General features: G+C 42.7%; 1 protein-coding gene across 1 annotated transcript in view; it reads right to left on the minus strand.

Annotated features, from left to right (window-relative positions):
• Window positions 1–1679: 1679 nt before the first annotated feature.
• The window catches only part of LOC145394002 (protein amalgam-like), a 240833-nt gene continuing 225130 nt past the window's right edge, over window positions 1680–17382 (minus strand). Inside the window, exons 8-12 of the mRNA XM_080267973.1 lie at window positions 7386–7526; window positions 6233–6307; window positions 2565–2681; window positions 2205–2317; window positions 1680–1727 (exon numbers count right to left, since the gene is read on the minus strand). Coding sequence (XP_080124099.1) covers window positions 1680–1727; window positions 2205–2317; window positions 2565–2681; window positions 6233–6307; window positions 7386–7526 — 494 coding nt within the window. The remainder of the gene's footprint in view (window positions 1728–2204; window positions 2318–2564; window positions 2682–6232; window positions 6308–7385; window positions 7527–17382) is intronic.

The raw sequence follows: 17382 nt of genomic DNA on the forward strand, positions 1-17382 counted from the left end.
ACAGTCCCCCATTCCACCGTCCCCATGTTCTACCCTGCCTTCCACAACACCACCCCTATGTTTCGCTGTGCCGTTCCGCCCATGGGTTTGTTTTCGGGCTCGCCATGAAACGCAAACAATTATCATATTTTAACTGCTGCCTGGGGGAAAGTTTTGTTTATGGAGTATAATATAACTTCGCCACTCCGCAAATTCACATTAGTTTAATTCTGCGCGGGTTAAATTTGGCGTGACTTTGTTTTCCCCCCGCGCTGTGTATTGCCTCGCCACCACCACCACCACCACCACCACCCACCAGCGCTGCCGTTGTCACCCGTCACCACCATCACCCAGCACCGTCATCGCTACCATCGCCAACGTCACCATCACCACCATTACCATGATTACTACCGTCACCAGCACCATCGCGACTACCGCCAATATCACCACCACTGCCATTACCGTCATTACCACCATCACCAATACCGCCATCATTACCCATCACCAGCACCATCACGACCACCACCAAAATCACCACCACTACCATTACCATCATTGCCACCTTCACCAATACCGTCATCATTGCCACCGCTACCATCACCGCCACCATCACCATTGTTAACATCGCTATCATCGTCACCCCTGTTAACCAAACCAGTACTACCAATACCATCATCGTCATCATCACCACCACCACCACCACCACCACCACCACCACAGCTACCACCACCATCGTTATTAGCATGATATAATCCGCCACTGACCTGACCTCTGTTAACGTGATTTGACCCGGTGTGACGTGATTCACTTCAGGTTTGACCTCTTTCCACCTTACCTGATGTGGTATTTTTTTATTTAATCCACTGTGACCTGACATTATTTATTTATTTTTTGAGGGGACTGATATTTTTTTTTACATAGTTTGACCCGTTGTGACCTAACACTCAGCTGACCTCTAATGACCTTATTTTACCGTGACCTAATTTGATCAGCAGTGTCGTCCTCCATCGGCTGTTTTGGCTTGAACTGATTTACGATGACTCACCTATTTTGGCTTGATTTGACCTGCTGTGACCCAGGCATTTGTTGTGACATTATTTATGTTGAGGTGATTACATTTTTCGATCCGGTATGACCTAACTTTTACTGATCTCTCCTCTGTAGATTTTACTTTTATCTACCGTGACATTTTACCGTGATATTATTTTGTTGCAATCTGAGCCACAGTAATTTGACTCTCTATGAAATTATCCTTGTTTACCTCACGTTAATTGACCTGATCTGACAATGTGACCTCATCTGTCACACTGATTTGCTCAAAAAGTGATCTGCTCCTGACTGTCCTCGCATCTTTTGACATGTTTTGTTCGGTGACCTCAGCTGTGACCTTACCCTTCGCTGACCTCACCTCTTAGCCTAATTTAATCTGTTACCTGATTCGATCCCCTGTGACATGTCCTTTACCTCCCCTAGCCCCCCCCCCTTTTTTTTTATTACTTAATTTGATACGTGGGACTTGACAACACTAGCTGACTACTCAACTCCCACTGACCTCTCTTGATTCAGCTTACACTTATCTAAGCTCACATGATGCTCCAGCTCCCACGAAATTACCATTTAGCTGTCTATCTCTCTATGTCTTGTATGTCTCAACCTTCAAGAGGTGGCCTCAACGAAAGAACCTCATGGTATTTCTGTCCCTACTCAGCAACGACCTCTTCACACGATACACCGCCCTCCTTATCATACTGCCATACATATTGCATTCATAAATAGTCATACAAATTTCTGTGTATAAAAAAAAGCATGCCGTCATATAATGTTGCCTTTTCCTCCTAATCTCATTGCTGATTACTACTTCTCTGTCCCTGCCACCTTCCTTACTGCACGTTCCCCATTCATCCCTTGTGCTACTGATTAGGCTACTGCAGTTCTGAAAATCTAACCTTGTCCGTTCTCTACCATTTATTATTATCTCTCACTGTGGCCTAAATTGACCCATGCTGATCTAACCTGCCGTGACCTTTACTGATTTGATTTCATCCCCGCTCACCTGACTGCTTGAACCGCAACCTGCACTTCCCTGAGCTTTGCGTTAACCCCTCTGACCTGACATTTGCTGTGACCTCTGTTGCTATGATCTGAACGCATCTCTGTTGATCTGACCACCTCTGCATGTCGTATGATCACTACTTATCGGAGCTTCAGCCTTGATTTCTTCTAACCTGGCCTCTCATGCTGTGATCTCTGGCGACCTGACCTCTGTTGCCATGACCTCTATTGACCCGACTTGCTGTCTTGATCTCAGCTGCCATGACCTTTACCGTCCCGTCAGCGGCTGCCGTGAATTTTACCATCCTGTCATAGCATTTGTTTCTTATGACCTCTGCTGCTGTGACCTTAACTGACCTCCACTGACCTGATCTCTACCTGCCTATAGCCTTAAAGTGATCTGACCTCTATTGCTGTGACCTATGCTGACCCGAGATACCCTAGCCTCTGTTGAAATATTTTGATCTCTGCTAATGAGCCCTGTCTGTGACCTTTTCTGACCTCTTACCCCCTGTGCCGTGACCTATACTGACCTGAGCCTGGCGGGGGTATGAGCGTCTCCCTGCCGTAGTGGCTCCCCTTCTGCCCCCCCAAGCTCCCCATTCCTCCGCCCCTCTCCCCTCCTCCTCCGGTAGACCCGTTCTTTCCTCCTGTAGAAGAGAGGGAAAGGAGAACACATATTTAAGAATCACCATTGCACTGAAAGGGATTAATGGAGGTTGCATGTAACCCTCCAACTCGAACAGTCCCTCCTAAAGAAAATAAAATCGCTTAGTACTTGCAAGAATAAAATGCAGAAATCCATTGCAGTATAGGGCTGATCTAAGTTAGCTTGTTTTCCTAGGTACTGTATTGACGAATAGGAAAACTTCTTCATTTATTTGCCCGTATATCACATTCACTATTTTTTTTTTTTTTTACCCTTGAAAAGACACCTAGAGACGCCATGCCAGCCTGTCGTCGGTCTGAATTACCTTTCATAATGAGCACCAGATCAAATTTAGTTAATGCATTTATTTATCCATTTACTGTTTATGGACTTGCTTGTTTTTATTTAGGCTTACACCAAGCGATTTTACGCCAGAAATCTTTGAGAAGAAATTCCTCAAAATCGGCCCTGAAAGGTCTGACTGTTGCCCTGAAATTTATTTACTATATTCACCTTAACTTGTGCCAGATTTTCTTCATATTGCACCTTATTTCACGCAGCTCTTTTCTATCCTTAATGACCTAGAGCAGCTTGTACAGCACCCTACCCGTATCCCTGACCGCCTTGGAGAGAGCTCCAACATACTTGACCTCTTCCTCACAACTAATCCTTCTGCTTACTCTGTTAATCTTTTCTCTCCGTTGGGCTCCTCCGATCACAACCTTATTACCTTAACCTGTCCTATCACTCCGGTACGGCCTGTGGACCCTCCAGGGAAACGTCGTCTGTGGCACTTTGGAGCCGCGAACTGGGAGGCCCTCAGGCAGTACTTCTTTGATTTTCCCTGGAATGATTATTGCTTCCATGGCCGGGAGCCATCTGAGTGTGCCTCGCGCATTACGGAGGTTATTCTCTCGGGCATGGAAGCATACATTCCTTTCTCATATCCTTTGACTAACGCAAGAAAGCCTTGGTTTAATCACGCTTGTTCTAATGCTGTCCGCAACAAGGAGAGGGCCTACAAATGGTACCGGAGCCAACCCACACCTGAATCACATCATCTTTACGTTTCTGCCCGGAATCGTGCTAAGTCTGTTCTTCGCTCTACTAAAAATAATTTCATCCATACTAAATGCTCTCAACTCTCCAACTCGAATTCTTCCCGCTCCTTCTGGCACCTTGCCAAAAATCTTTCTAACAACTTTACCTCATCATCCTTCCCTCCTCTTTTCTACTCTGATGGTTCTGTAGCTATTTCTTCTACTGATAAAGCAGATCTCTTCGCACAGACTTTCTCCTCCAATTCCACCTTAGACGATTCCGGTGCTGTTCCTCCTTCACTTCTCCCCTCTGACTTCCTCATGGCTGACATTAAAATTTCTTCAGTTGATGTATTTTCTGCCATCACTGGCCTCAGTACTAACAAGGCATATGGGCCTGATGGGGTCCCTCCTGTTGTTCTCAAGAACTGTGCTTCTGTGCTTACACCCTGCCTAGGCAAACTCTTTCGCCTTTGTCTGTCAACTTGTACCTTTCCTTCTTGCTGGAAGTTTGCTCTCATTCAGCCAGTCCCAAGAAGGGTGACCACTCCCAACCCTCCAACTATCGTCCAATTGCTTTAACGTCCTGTATTTCAAAAGTTTTCGAGTCAATTCTTAATAGAAAAATTTTAAGGCATCTTTCCTATCACAACCTTCTTTCCGATCGTCAGTATGGGTTCCGTCAGGGACGCTCCACTGGCGATCTTCTCACTACCTTTCAGACTCCTGGTCATCCTCCTTTCGGGACTTTGGCGAAAGCTTTGCCATTGCACTTGACATCTCAAAGGCTTTCGATCGAGTCTGGCATAAATCTTTAATTTCCAAACTGCCCTCCTACGGTTTCTATCCTTCTATCTGTGCCTTCATCGCTAGCTTCCTTTCTGGTCGTTCTATAGCCGCTGTTGTAGACGGCCATCGTTCTTCTCCTAGATCTATCAACAGTGGTGTTCCTCAGGGCTCTGTCCTATCACCAACTCTCTTCCTTTTATTCATCAATGATCTTCTAAGCTGTACATCTAACCCTATCCACTCATACGCTGATGACTCCACCCTCACCTTTCCATTCGGTTCCCGCAACGCCCATCTCAACAGTTACTTCAAGAAACAAGGGATGAGGCTATGGCACACCTAATGTCTGACTTGGCTCGTATCGCTGACTGGGGTAAAAATAATATGGTTGTCTTTAATGCATCTAAGACTCAGTTCTTACACCTATCAACCCGACAAAATCTTCCACAGGTATACCCATTAATGTTTAATAATATTCAGCTTAATCCTGCATCATCCTTGAACATGCTTGGGGTTTCATTTACTCGGGACTTATCTTGGAAAGATCATATTACATCTCTTGTAAAATCTGCTTCTAAGAGATTGGGTGTGCTAAGCCGACTCCGCTCTTTCTTTACCCCTGCACAATTGTTGACTCTATACAGAGGTTTTATCCGCCCCTGTGTGGAGTACAACTCTCATGTGTGGGGAGGCTCCCCACATACAGCTCTTCTCAATAGGGTGGAGTCAAAGGCTTTTCGTCTCATTAACTCTCCTCCTCTTACTGACTCCCTTCAACCTCTGTCTCTTCGCCGCACTGTTGCATCTTTATCTCTTTTCTATCGCTACTTTAATGGTCACTGCTCCTCTGAACTGTCTGCTTGCATTCCTCCACCTCTACGACGGGCGCGTAGCACCCGTCTGGCAGCAAACTCTCATCCCTTTTCTGTCCAACTCTCTAATGCAAGAGTTAACCGTTACTCCCAGTCTTTCATTTATGCAACAGGTCAACTCTGGAACTGTCTCCCTCTGTCTGTATTTCCTGCTGCCTATGATCTCCAGTCTTTCAAACGCAGTGTGTCCAGGCATCTCAAAATGATCGGATCTTGAATTTGGCTCTCTATTGTATTTTGTTTTTCTCTTGGAGGGAACTGTTACTGCGGGCCATGGCCTTTGGTTCCTTCTTCCTCGCATAAAAAAAAAAAAAAAAAAAAAAAAAAAAAAAAAAAAAGCTCAGTGATAGACAATGCTACAGCTCTACATTCTTCCAGTAGCGCTTCTTCGTGACAAGCATCATATTCTAGTGTTAATCTCTTGTTGGAACTCAGCATTCAAGATGAAAAGGGGGAATTTTTAGGCCAAGTTAGAGTAAGAGGAGTATAGTAATTCTGTCTGGAAAATCCTGTACAAATTATAATCCCAGTAAGATCTTGGTTAACATTTGCAATACAGTGATATTACCGCGTAGTCTTGTTAATTCCAGATTATTCAGATTACAAGACCCCCTCTTCCCCCGGTAGCGAAGGGGTTAATGAAGGCCCCATCAAACCCCTCCAGCTTAAGAGGTCTAAGCTGAGTAAAGTCGTCTGAAAATAAGAACAGTAAAGTACAATAAAGCGTAAGCGTACTAAATGAGTTACACAAAAATCAGGTTTACTCTCAGCCTTTATAACCCCTTCAGTTCGAGGACTTTTTATTTACTAACACAGGTTAATTGGTGTAAGGTAAATAGAACAACAAATACCTGTGTCCCTAACTGACGCTAGAAGGGATGAGGAGGTGCGACGGGAGGCTAAACCTGACTCCTCACGCCGACCGTCTGAGGGGGGAAGAAGAGGGGGTTGGTTAGGACGGTCGGTATTAGTGCAGAATTTTTATTACTTTCTCTGACTACTTCCTTTAAAGATCGGGTTAACATGCACATATACTATCATAAATACTTTGTTATGTTCACACACACACACACACACACACACACACACACACACACACACACACACACACACACACACACACACACACACACACACACACACACACACAAAGACCCAGAAACATATAACACGAACTAATTCACTGCATGTGTACTGTATATGCATGCCGCACTGTATACCGGTTGACACACACACACACACACACACACACACACACAGTCAATCAGTAAGCAAAACACAGGACGCCGGCCACTGATTGACCTAATGGACGCCCGGGAATTAGTCTTGAAATGCCGAGCGGTCGTCACACAGGAATAAAAACAAAGACAATAACCCACACAACCGCAAGACGCCTTTTGTTTTGTCATTACCACTCCAGGACGATTTTCTTCATCTTGGGGGACGCTTATCGTACTGAAGAGGTTAATGAAGGTTGTACTTTACCTTAGTAGTTCACAGAGTATCCTAAAACTGAACAAAGTCATCTGGAGATAAAACAAAATATTGAAAATGTGTCATGGAATAATGGGAGACCCCTTTCTTCTTTTTTATTTACTGTATATATAACTTTCCCTAACTTTTATTCCAATATTTTCTCTTTTTATTCTCTGCTGTCATTACTCTGTCACTCTTGCCTCCAGCAATCTTCATTTTCATTTTTCATCCTTTTATTCGTTCATATTTCCAATAACTCCATCTTCTTTCATCCTTCCTTCCTTCATTTTCGCTCTCTCTCTCTCTCTCTCATCTTTAACTTACACTTCCGTTCTCATGCCTTCTCCCTTTCCGAACTAACTGTTCCTTCTTTTCTCTCACCCCCATCTGTCCTTTCCTTTTTTTCTCCTCATTTTTTTTGCCCCTTTTTCACCTTCACTCTCACTTTTCCATCCCCCTACCTCATCTAATTTCTCTCCCTTTCCCCCATTTTCTGTGCCACTTTTCGATTTTCTTTCCTCTACTCACCTCTGCTTTGAGGCCAGACTGAATTATCTTCCACACTGAGCCTCGGCGCCTTAGTAGTGGTTGTAGTGGTGCTGGTGCTGGTGCTGGTGGTAGTGGTGGTGGTTGTGGTAGTAGTGGTGGTGGTAGTAGTGGTCGTGCTTTCTGCAAAAGAAGCAAAGTGGTGGTGGTGGTGGTTTGGTGCAGGTGAGAAAAATAAAAGTATATACAACATACTGTACATATAAAACAAAAAAAATCGATACGTAAATAATTATGCGGAGTGCTTAAATAAACATTACATTCATATAGAGACTTTACAGACATACAGAGTGATTAAAGAAACATGGTGTAGGTTCCAACAGGGCAAGGGAAGCAGTGACTGTATGAAGCAGTCATCACAAAAAGAAATTGCAGGACACTACTTCAGAAATACAGAATGAAAACTCAGTAACCTCCTATACATGTGAAAGTGTTGAGTACAGTGATTACTTTTGTGCCACGATGCAACTGCTTTCCTTTTCCGTATTACTGTAATGGTAATAATCGATTAGCCCCTCAGTGCGATGACACCTATTTTTATATTTTCACCTAAAAACCCCAGACGCTTCCATTCATCGAAAACGGAAGCACCTGGTAGTGATGGGGTCAAGGGTGAATGTTTTAGCCCATCCACAACGCGGGTTTTTCTAATTATATATTTAAAAAAAAAAAGTGTTCGAAGGGATATATTGAAAAAGGCATTATCGTAGTGAAAGGAATAGCAAATAAAAACTGTTCACTCGTAACCCCGTGAGTACGAAAGACAATTCCTCAGCTGCATAAAACGTTTTGGTAGTCATTAAACTAAGATAAGGCTGTCACATTCTTGAGGTTCAATTTGGCTGCCATTATAAGAGGTCAGAGTTTTCCGTCATCATCATCATCATCATCATCATCATCATCATTATTTCTTAACAATTTTTAAAGTGTACCTCAAAATATTTAAGTTCTCAACCCAAATAGATGTATGTATACTTCTGTCTATCTGTCTGTCTAAAATGAATGTTGTTATTATTATTATTTCATTTTTTTGCCTGTATATCATTTCCCAACCTACGTATGTACCATATAGAGCCTCTGATTTTGTCTTTGTCGATCTGTTTGTTTTTCTGTCATACTGCAGCTGAATATAAATGCATTGATTTTGATTTTGCTTGCCTTTGCTGTCTTTTTGTATGTCTGTATGTATATATGTGTCTCATATACCATACATACTTATTATGAATTAGGTATTGAGATGTGACTATGTTAGTAGCATGATACAAAATTTTTAAAGCACTCAAAATTCCTATACATATATTTTTTTAAAGATTTTGGAGAAGTGACAGTAGCTATAATTTTCTCTTTATGGCTTTTTCTGTGTACCTTAGTTTTCTCTAACCTATTCAGTGTTGCATTTTTTTTTCTGTGTATCTTTTACCCATTCAGTGTTGCATTTTTTTCTGTGTATCATGCTTTTCTCTTACTCAGTGTTGCATTTTTCTTTGTTCCTTTTTATGATCCTGGTTACAGTATTCTTTAGTTTTCGCTCAGTAGCTTTTCGTCTTTTCTATATTTTCTATACTGTTTTGTTACCCTTTCATTTAGTTTTCTCATTTGTTTTATTTTCTTTTAACTTTAACTTTCCCTTATCCTCACCTTTTTTTCATTTTATTTCGTAATTTTTATTATCTTAGGTTTTTTTCTTTATTTCCTGCAGGTTATTTTATTTTCAGTTTCTCTTTTGAATTCCAATTGTAATTTTTTTGCTTTTTTCTGTGTTTTTAGCCGTTTCCTTCATTTCCTTCATGTTTTTGCTTTTCTTGTATTTTCGATTAGGCTTTCTTTTAATTATTGAGCTTGCTATTGATTTTTACTATTTTCATTTTCCCCCATTTTTCTTATCTTTTTATTTTATCTTTTATTTTTATCATTTGTGTTGTCTTTACTTTTCAGTTTACCACGATTTTCCTTCAGATTTTCATATATTTTTCTCAGTGTTTTATTTATGCCACTTTACTTTTGTCAATCCCGTTAGTTTTCATTATTTTCTTTGGGATTTAATTATTTTTTCTGTTAATATCTCAGTGGCTTAGTTTTACCTTATTTTTCCGTTTTTTCTCAACTTCTGTACTTTTATCTTTTTATTTTTTTTTAAGGTTTTACTGTTGCCGGTTTTCTGTCAGTTTCTGTTTTTTGTCCATTTCTTGCGTAATGTTTCCTTCCTTTCTTCCTTCACTCCTTTTTTCATTCCATTCTTCTTTCCTGCCTTCATTCATTCATTCATATTTTCCTTCATTCTTTTGTTCTATTCGTTTTTGACATCGCCTGCCACTGATACCTTCCTTCCCCTTCAGGCTTACTTCCCTGCCTGTCACTTTGTTCCTTCTTCCTCTTTCTTTCTTTCCCTTTTTATCTCCTTCCCTTTTCCTTTTCTAACTCCTTTTTTTCTCCGTCTTCCTCTCTTTAAGCTATGTAATTACTTCTTCCCTTTTTATCACCCCATCCTCCTCCCTTCATCTCTTCCTCCCCCCCCCTCTCTCTCTCTCTCTCTCTCTCTCTCTCTCTCTCGTACATTCTTCCCAACCTTCCTCTCTCCCACTCCTCCCACTCATTCTCAATCCCCCCTCCATCACCATCCCCCCATCACTTCCCACCTCTTAATCCCTATCTCTGTATTTTTTCTTTTTCCATCCCACGCTTCCCTCTCCATCCTCCTCTTTTTACACTCTTCTTTCTCCTTCCTTCCTCCTCCTCCTCCCATCCTCTCTCCGTCATTACATTCTTCCCTCCCGCTCTCTCTTTACACCTTTCCTCTTCGTCATCCACCCCTCCTTTTTCCCACCATTCCCCCCCCCCCGCTCCTTCTCCCTCCCTCTCAATACCTTCTTCCTTCCTTCCTCCCTCCCTCCCTCTCTCGCTCCTTTCATTCATTCATTCCACTTTCTAGCTTTGCATTCTTAATTCCAGTCTCTCTCGCTCTCCCCCCTTCTTCCCTGTTCCTATTCCTCCTCTCCCCCCTTCTTCCCTGTTCCTCTTCCTCCTCTCCCCCCTTCTTCCCTGTTCCTCTTCCTCCTCTCCCCCTTGCCCCTCCCACTCTTTCCGTTCTTTCTCCTCCCTCCTTCCTCACCCCCTCCCAATCACCCCCACCCCCCTCCCCCTCCCCCTTCCCCTCCCTTTTCCGACCAACAAAGAAAACTTTCAAAAGACTTATCAGGAACTTGTCACGGAGTCGAAAGAGTTAGAGTGAGGGTGAGTGAAAGTGAGTGAGCGAGTGAGTGAATGAGAGAAAGTGAACCCCATTTAGTGAAAGTGAGTTGGGGGGATGTGTGGGTGAGATAATGAGAGGGCGAAGCTGAAATAGTGAAAGAATTTGGGAAAGTGAATGGAGGAAGAAGGATGAGGAGGGATAGTGTATAGGGGAGGGAGAGAAAGTGAAATTAAGTGAAAAGAGATTGGTGAGTGAAAGGTGTGAGGATAAGAGAGAGAGAGAGAGAGTGAGAGAGAGAGAGAGAGAATTATTGAGTGGGTAGGTAAGTGTTTTTAACGTGAGTAAATTAGAGTGATGTAAGTGTGAGAGAGTGTGAGTGAGAGAAAATATGAGTGAAAAGAAATAGGAATAATTTAGTGAGAAAGATTTAGTGAGTGAGAGTGATTTTTGGGAACGAGCAAGGGTGAAGTGAATTAGAGTGAGTGAGATTAGCGAGAATAATTTAGTGATTAAAATGGTAAATGAGGCTAATTATTTGATGAAGGAATAAGTGAGTGATATAATGAGTGAATTAGTATGTGACTGAGTGAGAGTAAATGAGTGAAAAAGTGATTGAAGGAGCTAGTGACAGTGAATTAGTGAATAAATGAATGTGAGTGAGTGAGAAAGAGAGTAAATGAGACAGAGACTTAGAGCGAATTGGTGAATATTTGATAAAGATCTAAAGAGTTTTTAATCTGGATGTTGTGTTTAAATTTGAAAGTTAAAAGGATTATGGCAAGATCCGAGGACAAATGTAAACAGATAGATAGATATATCCATATCAGGTACATATATACATTCATCCATACATACGTACATACATACATACAGACTGTGCATACATACACATACATACTGTACATTAATACATAGATGAGATAGAAATTAGTAAACTGATAGTTAGATAGATAGACAGATAGACAGAAGTTTAGATGGAGCCAGGTGAATTGTTGGAGGGAGAGAGAGAGAGAGAGAGAGAGTAGTGTCTTTTTCTGTCACTGAGGTATGTGAAATAAGCTGCAAGTGGACGAAAATCTTGGCCAAGTTAAAAACAATACAGTAGACAGAGAGGTCAACTGATAAGTACATAGGTAGGTAGGTAGGCAGGTAAGGAGAGAGAGAGAGAGAGAGAGAGAGAGAGAGCTCATAAGGGCGCCTTAGTGGTTATTGATTAAGACGAAAGAAAAAAGAGTAAGACGATCACTCATTGGGAGGGGGAGGAGGAGGAGGAGAGCCAGCCAGCCAGACAGACAGACAGACAGAGGGGGGAGGGAATTCTTTACTCAAGTTTGCTTCTGTGTGTGTGTGTGTGTGTGTGTGTGTGTGTGTGTGTGTGTGTGTGTGTGTGTGTGTGTGTGTGTGAGTTTTAGTGACTGAGAAAGTGTCCGCCTGTGAAATAGATATACGGATGAATAGAAAGATAGTGACAGGGAGAATGTATACATGTGCATATCCATCTGTCTAATTATCTATTTATGTCTGTCTGTATGTCTGTCTATCTATCTATCTGTCTATCTATGCATTTATGTACGAATGCATTCCTCTCCTGCACAGAAAAAAAAAAAGATTCAGTGGAAAATATCTGATGCAAACTTAACGCCAACTAATCCATAATGTGTAGCAAATTAACTCTTTCCAGGTTAGAATTGCACTTAAGGTCCTTCAGTCAGGCTATCCTAAGACCATTTGCTCGTCTGAGTGAATTCTTAGGAGTTAATAATCTAAGGAAATTATCGCAGTATATCCTTCAGTAGTTATCTGTGTTCCCCTGTGTTCCGTATTTCATTTTTGTTACGTGTTTCATTGTTACGCATTTCATTATGTTGCGTATTGTATTTGGTTACGTATTTCATTATGTTACGTATTTCATTTTGTTACGTATTTCATTATGTTACGTATGTCATTTTGTTACGTATTTCATCTTGTTACGTATTGTATTTTGTTACGTATTGTATTTTGTTACGTATTTCATTATGTTACGTATTATTTTGTTACGTATTTGATTACGTATTTTATTTTGTTAAGTATTTCATGGTTACGTATTTTATTTTGGCTGTCAGACGATTTTATTCAGCTTAGGGAAATCAGTGGGTTTATAAAGTTTCCCGGATTATTTTTCATTGTTATGGTTATAGATGGTCTTAGCTAGGTCGTTCAAGGCTTAAACTAGACGATTTCATTAGGCAAAGGAATAAACTAGACGATTTCATTCGGCTAAAAGGAAGTAATGGCAGTCAGAGTCCTAAAAAGTTTCGCATATAGACTTTTTGGTTATCGTCCCATTTAACGTTAGGCGATTTATTCAGCAACATAATAACCATCACTGCGAGGGCTGTAACGTGAGGAATCAGAGGAAGAAGAGAAGAAATCCGAGGAAGGGAGGAAATATAAGAAGAGGAGAAGGGAGGAGGAAGAAGAGACGCAAAGAAGGAAGACCTGCGTGTACTCGCGTCAGACTTTTAAAAAAAAAATCATTATCACTTCTCTGTTTCCTCTAAGATTTGAGTTTACAGGAAATGCAAGAAATGTGGAAGCGATTGCACACACCTCTTTTCTTGTCGTTCCTGTGTGTGTGTTTGTGTGTGTGTGTGTTTGTGTGTGTGTGTGTTTGTGTGTGTGTGTGTGTGTGTGTGTGTGTGTGTGTGTAAATCTTATCCCGAAACGCACACCAATCCACAACCGACACCCCACATACGACACCTTACCACCAAACACATAACTGTATCTCACCACAACCAACCACCGCAATCACCACACAAGCACCACAGCCAAAACAACCACCCCAGCCAAACACCCCCTCTCCCCCCAGCCCCCACTATTCATCAGAGTGAGAGTCGTAAATGAGGGACATCCGTATTTCCCCCTCACGCCTCACGTCATCCCCTCACTTCCCCTCACCTTCCTCATATTTCCCCTCCCTCTGTCTTTCTCTCCGTCCCTAACCCCCCTCCTTTCGTCCTCCCTTCATTCGTTCCTTCCTTTCCTCCATCCATCATTCCATCCTTCCTTTCCTCGATCCATCATTCCATCCTTCCTTCCTTCCATCCTTCCTGTTTATCCAGTCTTATTTTTCGTGTTTCTTATTAATATTATTTCTCATACTCACATATTCCCGTGTATCATCCGCATCCTTCTTTGCTTTTCTGCTTCATCCTTCCTTCTCTTCCTTGTTTCCCTACGTCTTCTTTCCTCCTCCTCCTCCTCCTCCTCCTCCTCCTCCTCCTCCTCCTTCTCCTCCTCCTCCTCCTCCTCCTTCACCATACAGCGATAATACAACTAAGCATCTCGGCAACGATGTATAGATAGAGTAGATCAGTTGACAGACACACACACACACACACACACACACACACACACACACACACACACACAAGCGACCTGGGTTAAATTGCAATATCCGGTCAAGGGCAGTGTAAAGTGGGCAATATCACCACGGAGCAATATTGTCGCTCCCTGCCTTTTGTCTTGCTCCCGTCTCAGGTGTGTGTGTGTGTGTGTGTGTGTGTGTGTGTGTGTGTGTGTGTTTTAGAGGTGTCTGTGTGTGTGTGTGTGTGTGTGTGTGTGTGTGTGTGTGTGTGTGTGTGTGTGTGTGTGTGTGTGTGAGAGTTGTTATTTTCACCTCAGTAACAGCATCTAGGCTACGTACGATATTTACTTTTGTGGTTTCTTTGTACCTACGACTCAAGACGCAAGGCCAAGGAGAGTCACACAAGGTTATATTATTCTTCTTGGAGAAAATTTTGAGTTATACCTTCCCGTCACACAAAATTATTAATCCTACTGTACATATTTTAACAGGGTGTACTGTCATGACTCCCCTCCTCACCCCTACAGCAGTTTTAGCTCATTCCAGTTATTTCTTTCTACCCCTCACCATTTTTTTTTTTTTTCTCCTCCGATACCTTCTATCTTGGACGATATTTTAAGGTGTACAGTCAGCATCAAAGTCCTGTGTCCTCTGCTGTTTTTCCTGCTCCACGAACTTCCCATATTGTTGTGGTTAATCTGCAGCAGACGACATTGATAACTCTGTGCTATGTCTAAATAAGGTCATTAGTGTCATTTGCTGCAGATTCGCCACAAAGTCCATGGAGTGAATAGTGTAAGAGGCGACAGGTCTTTTGATGGCGACTGTACCTTCACTGCACCCTAGCCACTAATCCTACAACACCCATTTTCACAGGGTATACTTTCCTTCCCAACTCCACCACTCACCAACATTCCGACCCATCCCACTCATCCCTTGTCTCACCACGCACATCAATTTTCTTACCCCTGCCCCCCCCCCATGCCTCGTGGCGCGACATTGGCCACACGGTCGACCAGGGCGCTAATTTATCTCAGTGGTTTACGGACGGGCTTATGCAAAAATAAATTATTCTCTTTCTCGTGCACAATCCTTTGATATAACGTAGGGCGAAACACGAACCTCCTTCCCCCACGCCGTCACTAACCCTGCATTATCGCCCACAGTTTTGTCATTCTATCTGTATGTCATTCTAATCATTCTGTCCTTTATCGTCCCGTCAGGAGCGTAGGGACCCGAGGCTAGGTTAATTCGTCTAGACATTTAGTGGGCCAGTGACCAATTGCTTGTCCGTAAGTGGTAATTATGTGAGAAATAAAACCCTAACCACCCCACGGAGGCTATCCCTGGTGGGTCACGGCCAGTTGGGGCACCTTAATCCGTTTGACCACCAGGCGTCCAACCAAACAGCCACAAGCACTGCACCATACCAGCACCGTACCAATATTCCCACACCAATCTTCAGGAATCATTTTATCCTGTGTAGCGTCCCAGTCCCAGTGACCCTCCCTATCGCCAGCGCTATCGTCTCTAGCCATTTCTATTTCCAGGATGCTAGGCGAGTCACTCTATAACCATCTATCATTCCCAGACACAGGCCTCACAGACGGCTGATCTTTTTAACACAGGTCACTGGTGATAAATAGACGAGGTGGATGGATGAGTGGATGGATTGGATAGATAGATGGAGGGTAGATAAGTAGGTGGATTTGAAAAATGAGTGGATGGATGTAATACGAGGTTTGGATGAGTGGATGAATTGGATAGGAGCTGGAGGGTAGACAAGTAGGTGGATTTGGTAGATGAGTGGATGGATGTAATACGAGGTGGATGGATGAGTGGATGGATTGGATAGAGAGGAGTTGGAGGGTAGATAAGTAGGTGGATTTGATAGATGAGTGGGTGGATGTAATACGAGGTGGATGGATGAATGGATGGACTGGATAGAGAGGAGCTGGAGGGTAGGTAAGTAGATGGATTTGATAGATGAATGGGTGGATGAGTACATTTGAGAGACTGCGGAGGGTGTTGGACAGGCACTGGTGATAAGGTGAGAGAGAAAAAACAGTTGCGGTGATGAGAAATAAATGAAGGTGGTAGAGAGAGAGAGAGAGAACAACGAAAGAGCAGTTGTAGGATGATATATGAACAAAGAAGCCGGTGAAAAAATGATAGATAGATAGATAGGTAGGTAGGTAGACAGCGTCGGTGATAGCTTAAGAAAATAGACAGGAACACAGATCGATCGATAAAGACAGCGATAGATATTCAACAGCAGCGGCGGTGATAGATAATCCTCGCGATAGACAGTGCAGCGATGGACAAAACAGCAGCAGCGGTGATAAGTTCAGCTAGCGATAGATAGAAGGGTCGCGATAGATAGAAGAGCCGCGATAAATAAAGATGGCGGTAAAGAGACCAGTCATAATAAAGCTGTTGATAGATAGAGGAGCAGCGATAGATCAAAAAAGCTGCTATAAATAAACGTGGGCATGACAGATAAAAACAAGGCATAATAGATAAAGGGAGAAGCTCGATAGATAAAAGGGACACGATAGATAAAAGGAAGGGCTTGATAGATAAAATGACGAGCAACAGATAAAAGGAAAGTACAGATAGATAAAAGGAAAGTACAGATAGATAAAAGGATCCACGATAGATAAAAGTAATGTCGATAGATGAAGGTGGGGGAGCAATAGATAAAGGGAGGAGGGCGATAGATTAAAGGGAAAGCTTTGAGAGATAAAAATGAGTGAGCGATAGATAGTCTTGATAGGTAAAAGTGGAGAGCGATAGATAAAGGGAGGAGCCCGGTAGATAAAAGGGTGGGAGGCCGCGATGAAAGACGGCCCGGAAACTCTAATGGCTTTGGCTGCTTCCCGTTGTGGCTCGATGGATGGATGGATGGATGGATGGATGGGTAAGAGATGAGTGGATGGATGAAGGGGGGATGAGGGATGAAGGGTGGATGATGGATGTATGGACTCTTGAGGGGTGCGTGGATAGATGGGTGGATGGATGGATGGATGGTTAAGAGATGAGCGGATGGATGAAGGGTGGATGAGGGATGAAGGGTGGATGATGGATGTATGGACTCTTGAGGCATGAGTGGATAGATGGGTGGATGATGGATGGATGGATGGATGGATGGATGGTTAAGAGATGAGTGGATGGATGAAGAGTGGATGAGGGATGAATAGTGAGTGATGGATGGATGGTTCAGGAATTAATGGATAGATGAAGGGTGGATAATGAATGTATGGATGGATGATTGCTTGAGGGATGAGCAGATGGATGTGGGTTGAAGATGGATTGTTGGTGGATGGGTGGATGGCTATATGAATGAACTGATAGGTCAATGGATGGGTGGATGGATGATGGATGGATGAACATGGCTGCCGTGGATGAATAGATGACTGGATGGAAGGTTGCAGGATTAT

The sequence above is a fragment of the Coenobita brevimanus genome, chromosome 26 (assembly GCF_032717465.1).
Source record: "Coenobita brevimanus isolate Jiangsu-jjx chromosome 26, ASM3271746v2, whole genome shotgun sequence".
NCBI lineage: Eukaryota > Metazoa > Arthropoda > Malacostraca > Decapoda > Coenobitidae > Coenobita > Coenobita brevimanus.